Source organism: Octodon degus, unplaced genomic scaffold, assembly GCF_000260255.1.
Source record: "Octodon degus isolate 3935 unplaced genomic scaffold, OctDeg1.0 scaffold00067, whole genome shotgun sequence".
Lineage (NCBI taxonomy): Eukaryota > Metazoa > Chordata > Mammalia > Rodentia > Octodontidae > Octodon > Octodon degus.
Window position 1 is genome coordinate 2673685 of NW_004524643.1, and position 9596 is coordinate 2683280.

Below are 9596 nucleotides of genomic sequence, written 5' to 3' on the forward strand. Positions count from 1 at the left end.
AACATGGGAAATGCAGAAATGACTGCAGTGCAGCAGTAATTATGGTGCGCTTTTTCGCTATTTAAGTTGGATATTTCTCTACATTCCTGAAACAATTTTTAGGTTTTTTTTGTACTAGACAATGCAGGCAGTGTTTTCACAAAAGTAACTGTACAGTGATTTGAAATACAATAAATGAAGGCAATGCATGGCCTTCCAATAAAAGATATTTGAAGACAAAACAAACAAACAAACAAAAAAAACAATTTAAATGACCACAGAATTATCTCATGTTTATATGTTCAAAACGTGTTATGTCTTGCCATTAGTCTTACAAAAGTTCTATTAAAAAAAAAAAAAAGATACTGGTTAAAGGTCTCTGATTGTAAAGCACCTATTTAGAACAAGCTTAGCAAAGCAAAGGGACCACGGTTCAATCCCCCAACACCACATGCCAGCCAGCCTCGCCCCCTGGTGGGCTGAGCTGGCCACACACACACACACACACACACACACACACACACACACAAATAAATAAATAAATAAAATCTAAAAAAAAAAAAGGTCTCTGATTGAAAATCTGAGCTCCAAGCTGTTGCTCACAAGGTTTTAGAGTTTGGAGCACTGTGGAATTGGAGTTTTGGATAAAGGATGCTCAAGCAGTAAAGCATATGCAAATCTTCCAAAACACAAAAAATTCCAAAAGGTGAAACACTTTTGGTCTCAAGCAGTTAGGATAAGGGAAACTCAATCTGTACTATCTATTGAGGTTTTTTTTTTTTTTTTTTTTAAAGTTTGCTTTTATATACAAGGGTAGTTTATGTACAGCAATATAACAAGGGTGCTGAGAAATTTTCCTTTTTTTTTAATGTATTTGGTACAGGACCTACAAGCTCTCACCATGTAGTGATCCTTCTGTTTTCAGCCTCCAAAGTGCTGGGTTTACAGGCATGCACTACCACACCCAGTCTCAATCTCAGTCTCAGCACACCGCGGGTGTGGGGCTGGCATAGCATGCTGGGGATCAAACCCTGGCCACTATGCTCTGCCTAAGCAGGTACTTTAGTCCACTGAGCTTTTTTTTTTGGTGGAACCAGGGATTGAACTCAGGACTTTGCGCTTGCCAGGGAAACACTTATCCTACTGAGCCATTTTCCTGGCCCTTGCTGAGCTATCTGGCTGGGCTTTCCTGCACTTTTTAACCTTCAAAAATGTGCACAACTATTCCTGTGAATTTTTTTTTAAATGTACCTAGTTCAGGGGAAACAGGGTCTACAGGCTCTCGCTATGTAGACAGGAGTTGCACTGATCTTCTTATTTTCAGCCTCCCAAGTACTGGGATTACAGGGTCATAACACCACCACGCCCAGTCTCACTCTCTGTCTCAGCGCACACCTAGGTGCAGGGCTGGCAGGCACCATTCAGGGTCTCACTCCTAGATCAGACTGAAGAATCCACCCGTTTAAAGCCTCCCAAGATCTTGGATTATAGGCACGTGCCACCATATCCAGTCTCAATTGCCATCTCAGCGAGCCCTGCGGGGTGGGACTGGCACAGCGAGCTATTGGGCCGGCCCTCTATTCCTGTGAATTTATTTTTACTGAATTTCATGTTTTTACTTACTCTATGGTAAGCAGTTATTTACAAGCAATATACTAAAATCACCTTACGCCTATCCAATTTAGGAATTATGTAATTTAAGATTTAAAGGAGAAGGGAAAATTTCTGAGATAAAAATTGTATCTTTCCAAATTCATATGTTAACACATTAACCCAAAGTTCTTTGGAAAGAAGCAATCAAGATAAATTTTATTTTATTTTATTTTATTTTTTGTTTTTCAAGATAAATTTTAAAATTCATACATTTTTTATACCTGAATTTCATTGTCCAACAAATACATGTTGCATACTTATCAAATACTACTGAATTAATAATTACAAAGGAAGAAGAAACTTTGGTGATCATTTAGCCCAATAGTTCTCAATCCTCAGTATTCTTCAGAATCATTTGTGGGGCTTAAGAAATACACAGATGCTTGGGTCACCCCATTCTCCTTGTTTAATATTGTAAAACTGTTTGAGGGTTGGGCCTAGAAACTGGCATTTAAAAAAAAAATTATTTTATTTATGTGTGTGTGTGTGTGTGTGTGTGTGTGTGTGTGTGTGGCCAGCTCAACCCACCAGGGGGCGGGGCTGGCATGTGGTGCTGGGGGATTGAACCATGGTCCCTGTGCTTTGCTAAGCTTGTTCTACGTAGGTGCTTTAGACCACTGAGCCATCTCACCAGCCCGAAACTGGCATTTTTTAATAGAGCTTCCCAGATAATTCAAATATGCAACCAAAGCTGAGAACCACTGAATTATCACCAATAAAAGCTCATTTTCTGACAAGGAAATAGCTCAGCAGTATAAGCACCTGCTTGGTAAGTGCAAGGTCCTGAATTCAATCCCCAGTACAAAAAAAAAAGTCCATTTTCCTAATTTTATAAAGGGAAAAATAAACTCTAGAGAAGTCAGGTTACTTGTGCTGTTAGGACTTGTAACTAGCAATCAAAACAGGAACTTTTTTGACTTTTAGTTCGATGGGTTTTGTCTCGGATTTTATGTATTCTTCCAAAAATCAAGGTATTTTATATAGATATTAATTAATTTTTTTTTTTTTTCAGAACCAGGGCTTGAACTCAGGCCCTTGAGCTTGCCAGGCAAGAGCTTATTCTACTGAGCCATTTCCCCGGCCCCTTAGATATTAATTTAAAGAAGTAAATTTAGATTAGTTCTGGATAGGACTCAGAAAACTGTGGCAAATCAATGGAGTATGTAGCTAGATACTATGCTATTGCCTAATGCAATTATAATAGTTACAGCAAATATGTCCTTGATTATTGATTAGAATATAGCTTTTGTTTTTCAAATAAAAATCTATGAAATAAATTATCACTAGCAAAAGTATCCCCCAAACAACCCAAATATGTGTGTGGCCAAAAGCTTACTCTGGATTTGAAATCATCTACGATCACTGGGCACAGACTGAACATCCATGTTTTGACACTATATTATCATACCTAGCTGGTCGTGAGGCATTCCTCTGAAGAGAATTCTGTATGTGGTGAGGAACAAAGCTCCTTCTGCTGGCAGGAGCTGAGGGCCTCCAAGAAGACCTCCCGTGGCTTCTTCTCTGCCATCAGGATCTAGCAGGACTCGAAGACCTTCACATACAATTTCTTCTCCTGGCAGCAGAGCAGGTCTTAGAATCTTGGGCTAAAAACAGAGAAAGTCTTAAATACAACTCTTGGAGGGATTCCAACACTTAACACAAAAGTTTATCTTTTCATTATAGACATAAAAACCGTAAGCTAGACTTCTCAGGTAGCCAAGTGACAAAACAAATTTGGGAAGAGGAAGAAATCAAGTTTCTGAATCCAAATTTGAAATGATTCTTTGTAATATCGCTTATTAACAGTAAAATTGTTTAAAAAAACAAACCAACAACACTAAAATCATTCGAAAGTACATAAATGTCTGAAATTTTCATTCAGTGCATTATTTTCCAACCTTTGCAAAAATGTCATAGATCTGTAGTACTAATATAAATAGAAGCCCAGAATATACTGCAAAGTTAAAAAGCAAATTACAAACTGGTTTGTACATTATGATTTCAGTTTTGGAAAAAGGAAAAAGAAATAAGAATATGACCAACTTGTTAAAGGGAGTGTTATGGGTAGGGAGGATTGACAGGGGAGCTTTTCATTTGCACAGTGTATATTTCCTTTATGCTTGAATTTTTTATTTTTTATTTTTCAACAAATAATACACTGCATATATTCTTCTTAGTGGTTAATTGCTATACAAGATGCGGACTTGTGATCCTATTTACAAACACCATTAGAACAAATCATTCTATTCATTAACAGAATGTAACTATATATCTATCCCAACCACTTTGAATACACAGATACAAAATGGACATTCATCTGTATACCCCCTTTTTCTAAGTTCCGTTATTGAATATTATAGGTGTGTAAACTCAGCAAAATATTCTAAAAGAGTCCAGTAGCCCATAATAGCATTGGGTCTTCTCTTTAACTGGCAATGTCAGAAATTATTGACCTGAGTCCCCCACAGCTCAACTTAACAGCATGGCTTTATTTCTTATAATTTCGTCTTCATACTTTTCTGCTGGATGGTTAAGACCAAGATAAAGCAGGACCTATGCAACAAGAGTTGTAGCTTTTTGGTCTGAGAAGGTCAGTGAAATGCCCTCAGGATTTATCCTGAGATACTGTACCTCAGATTGTAGAACCTTTATCAGTGCAGCCATGTGGATGAGTCACGGCCAATGCTTGGCCAATGTGCTCTCTGTGAAAGCCTGAGAGAGTGTCTTCTCCCCATGTGACTCTCCTTAGGCCCACTCTATGTCATCGATCACTTTCCTCTTTGGCCCCATAATCTTCTTGATCAGAAAATTTGGGACTACCGAGGTACATGACGTTACAGTACAAGTTCTCATATGTCCTGAGTCTTAATTGACCTTAGAAGGCTAGGGCCAAAATGTTGGCTTTCCTTGTAGCCCTCCTTTTTCTCTAATTTTGGTCTGCAAACTTAGGTTGTTAACCATCCAGAAGAAAAGCTTATTGTTATTATCAAACGATTTGGGCTATCAATCTTAACCTCACTATCTCACTGCATTTCAAACATCTTAGGCATAATAAGGAACAGGTATTTTTCATCAAGTATTGATATGTTGAACTTTAAGTCCCTACAGAATATGATAAAAAAACCATTTAAAAATTAGATTATATTTTAAAAAATAGGATAAAGAATTCTATGCTTCTCATGTTTGCACATAAGTCCAACAATCTCACCATACACAACCTTGATATGCTTGAATTTTGTACAAGCACATTATTACACTTGTAAAGTTAAAGAATACAATTTTCTTGAAGATCTAATACATTTTTTTAAAGAGAGTTCCCAGCTACTTGTGATGTATGGCCAGATTCAGGAATCTAGTGCTTGTATGGTATTTGTTTTATTTTTGTTTTGGAAGTAGGCAGGACATAAAATCTTGGGTTGGGCTTGAAATTACACTTATTCATAATTTATACCCTGCCTATAAAAGTAAACTCAACAAGAGGTTGTTATTGCTCTTTTGTTGAATCCAAGGAAGTATACTATACCCATTTCAGTTTTCTTTTTATAAGATTCTACAGAACAAACTCTCCTAAAGTTTTAAATATCATTAAAAATGCATTTGGTTAGGAGAAAGTACTTTCTGGAGTACAATAATCTACTGTTACTATTTCTGAAGAGAGATGTTATATCCTAAAAGCATGTAGTCTAAAATAATTACCTTCTGTATAGGTGGAAGTCTTCTACTCTCACGATGTACTGCCTCTAGGGTCTCAATGTGCATAGCTACAATTCCTAGGATGGGGCAGAGTATCCAAAACAAAAGAGTGTAAAACAAATTCCAGATATTTCAGAATTAAAAGCTAATTTAAATTTAGCAGTTTTAAAAAAATTTAAATATAGGGTTATCATATAACCTAGAAGTTTTAGTCCCACTTATTTACAACGAGGAATTGAAAACAAGTACTCAGATACTTATATGTGAATATTCATAGCAAAATTATTATTATTATTATTTTTTCATTTTAGGTATTTTGTACAGGGTCTCACTGCGCAGCTCAGATTCATCAGGGCTGGCATGGCATGCAGGACCGGAGAATGAACCCTGGTCCCTGCGCTTGCCAAAGCAGGCGCTTAGTCCACTGAGCTATCTTGCTGGGCCCCATAGTAAACATTATTAACAATACCCGAATGGTGAAAAAAAGTAAGTGTTCATAAACACATGAATGGATAAACAAATTAAGGTTTGATAAATGGTTGAATCTTAAAAAACATTTTAAATTAAATAAATCAGACACAAAAAATTGAAATACGGTATAATTCTACTTATATAAAATATCTACAATAGGCAAATTCATGGAGACAAAAAGTAGCTGGAATGTCCCCAGGGGCTTGGGAATGGGGAAACCAGAATTATTACTTAATGGGTACAGAATAACTATTTAAGGTAATGAAAAAGTTTTGGAAGTAGTGGAGATGCTTGCACAGCACTGTGAATATAATTAATGCCACTGAATCTCGTACACTTCAAAATGGTTAAAATGGCTGGGCGTGGTGGTGCATGCCTGTAATCCCAGCTGACTGGGAGACTAAGGCAGGAGGACTGTAAATTCAAGGCCAAATTAGTGAGATCCTATCTTAAAAACAAAAGAGAACACCAAAAAGGACTGGAATGGTAGCTCAGCTGTAGTATGCCCTGGGTTCAATCCCTAGATGGCTAATTTTATGTTATATATGTTATTTATATTACCATAATTTAAAATATTTAAAATAACAAAACATAAAATAACTAGTATGGCAAGCCACATAGTAGACAGGTATTAGAGTTCTTATGCTTGAAAACTAAGTTTTTGTTAATATTCTGATTCTCGAATATTTACAAAGTGATTACCTGGTATCATACAATGAAGGCTCTTGATGTGATCTTGAGTAACACCACTTTCTGTACAAACCTTGTCAATAAAGCGGGTAATGAACCGCACAACAGAATTAGCAATGTCATTGTTCTCGGAATCTTCAAACCCACTCTCTGTATCATAGCTCTCAGCTACACTTCCTGCAATACTAAGAAAGTGAAAGAAAGAAATCACAGTCACCATTCAAATGCAATAAATGATTACTGTATCACAACAGAGGTGAAACTTGCTCCAAACAGATGTACACTCAAGTAGCAGGGCACACTTAACTTCAAGACCCTCTATAAATCACAATGGTGAAACACGCTCTACTTGTCTATATTTGAGAGAATAGGTAGAACTTTTTTTTTTTTAATGAATTTTAGGACAGGGTCTACAGGGTGTACAGGGTCTCACTATGTAGATCAGACTCATAGTGATCCTCCTGTTTTCAGCCTCCCAAGTGCTGAGATTACAGGCGTGTGCCACCATGCCCAGTCTCAATTGCTGTCTCAGCACACCCTGGGGGCGGGGCAAGCTCGGCACACCGGGGATGGAACCCTGGCTGCTGTGCTCTGCCAAAGCAGGTGCTTTAGTCCACTGAGCTATCTGGCTGGCCCTGCAAGAACAGGCAGAACTCTTAAAGACAAAGGAGCAAGCAAAGACTTTATGAACAAAACCCTAACTTCACAGGAAATATATCAAAGAATCAACAACTGGGATCTCATCTCATTAAAAAGTCTTTGAACAGAAAAAGAAACCACTAACAGAGTACAGTGAAAACCCAGAGTGAAAAAAAAAATTTGTTAGCTGTTCCTCAGAGAAAGTACTAATATCTAGAATATACAAAGAACTGAAAACAATGAGAGCCCTCCCCTCCAATTTAAAGATGTTACCTGAAAATGGGCATCTGAAATGAATGCAGCTTTTTCAGATGAAGAAGTACAAATGACGAGTAATATATGAAAAAATGTTCAACATCACTCGAGAAATGACAATTAAAACAACACTGAGATTTCATCTCACTCTAGAAGGAAGGGCTATTATAAAAAAATAAACCAGTAACAAATGCGTGAGACAGTGAGGAAAAAGGAACCCTTCTCTACTGTTGTTAGGAGTGTAGGCTTGTGCAGCCACTGTGGAAATCAGTGTGGCAATTTCTAAAAATACTAAAACTCCAGCTTCTATCTGACCCAGCTAGGTCCCTTCTTAGTTTCTCTAAAGGATTAAAAGCATCACAGCAATGTATGCACACCCATTTTTACAGTGGCACAGTCTGCAACAGCTATAGCTTGGAAACAGCCCAAATGCCCATCAACCAATGAATGGAGAAAGAAGATGTCATTTTTTTTGTTTTAAATATAATGCAGTACTATGCTGTCATAAATAAGGATAAACTTGACACATTTCTAGGTAAATGGATGCTCTTAAGTGAAATAAATGGGACATGTGTAAGTATCACATACTTTCTTCACTATGAGGAAAAGAAAAGGCAAACAAGGAGCAAAATGTATAACAGATACTGTGAAATAGGAAAAACATGTTCCAATGGGAAGGAGAATGAGGGGTCAGGGAGAAAGGCAGGAAGGGAAAAGGGGAAAAAATAAGGGAAAAAATGGAAACAGTAGTTTTGCAAATAAGGAGGGAAAGTGGGATTAAAAGGAGGGGATACAAAGGGGAAGACCAAGATATGTCATCTATAGGTACAAATTCTACATGATGAATGTTATTGTTACGTATATCTACAATGTACCAATAAAAATAATTTAAAAAGCTGTTTTAAAATAAATTTAAGCGCCAAAAAACCCCCCAAAAATAAATTTAAGTAAAAATAAAAAGAAACCTCAATGAATTTAGAGAATTATTCTTACGACTATTTTAGAGAGTATTCCAGATTGAGGGAATAACAAGTTCAAAATCCCTGAGGCAGTACTACGCTTAGAGTGTTTAAGGGCTGGCATTAAGGCAGAACAGGATGGTTGATAGAAAATGATAGGAAACAAGGTCAGAGCCATGGCCAGGACACAGATCATGCTGGGCTTTGTAGGTCATGGTAAAGACTTTTAATTTCAGTGGTACAGGCAGTCAGGAGTAGGTAGAGCAGAAAGCATGATACAGGACCTGATTAGGTACATTCTAGGTTGGTCTTTTTTTTTTTTTGTACCAGGGATCAAACTCAGAACTTTGTGCTTGCAGGCAGGTGCTTATGCCACTGAGCTATCTCCCCAGTCCTAGAAATACCAAAAGTAAGCTGAGGAAAAGATGGAGTAAGAAACAATGGCAAATAGAGTTCACTATAAGTTTTTCAGAATGCTTTCTGTAAATTGGGGTAGCAGAATGTGATGCAAGGGCTGGAATGAGACTTTTGGAAAATTAGGCCATGAAAGAGAAAAGATGTGGGAAAAGGGTAAGAAGAGTGGGATAAAGTGAAAGTCTTTTAATACAGAAGAATTGTGAAAATGATGCATTTCTGAAATAAGTACAGAAATTTCTTCCCCCGAAATGCTTTGCATTCTCTGCTAAGCCAACACTCCGGCCCTGAGAACAGTGGGAAAAGGTTCTCCTGTGCCCACATTTCAGTACCTGTTTGTGACAATGCTGTTGCTTCCACTTTCCCAGTCACCTGGTGCTGATGCTCTCAGGAGCTTGTTTTTACTCGTGTCTAGCGGAACCAGTAAGTTGACCATAAGGTTTGCAAAGTGAATGGCCTGACTGAAGACAGTGCTTTCTTCCCGTTGCACCAATTCTTGCTGAGTTGATTTGCTCAGAGTGGGCCAAAGGCGAAGCTGTTCGGCTGCCAGGTCCATGGCTGTCTTCTGATACTGGTCATCAGAAAGCTTATCCTGAAAACAGCAAACACAAAACCAAAGGAGAGAACTCATCACTTCAAAATGTACCTATTTTTTAAAATTTTTATTTATTTATGTGTGTGTGTGTGTGTGTGTGTGTGTGTGTGTGTGTATAGCCAGCTCAGCCCACCAGGGGGCGGGGCTGGCTGGCATGTGGTGCTGGGGGATTGAACCGTGGTCCCTCTGCTTTGCTATAGCTTGTTCTAGGTAGGTGCCCTAGACCACTGAGCCATCTCACCAGCCCC

At 37.9% G+C, this 9596-nt stretch overlaps 1 protein-coding gene across 2 annotated transcripts in view; it reads right to left on the minus strand.

Annotated features, from left to right (window-relative positions):
* Positions 1-9596, minus strand: part of Sbf2 (SET binding factor 2) — a 508807-nt gene that overhangs the window by 76697 nt on the left and 422514 nt on the right. For both annotated transcript variants that reach the window (XM_004634868.2, XM_023719341.1), the window contains exons 19-22: positions 9086-9345; positions 6499-6671; positions 5329-5402; positions 3041-3236 (exon numbers count right to left, since the gene is read on the minus strand). In XM_004634868.2, the coding sequence (XP_004634925.1) occupies positions 3041-3236; positions 5329-5402; positions 6499-6671; positions 9086-9345 (703 nt within the window). The remainder of the gene's footprint in view (positions 1-3040; positions 3237-5328; positions 5403-6498; positions 6672-9085; positions 9346-9596) is intronic.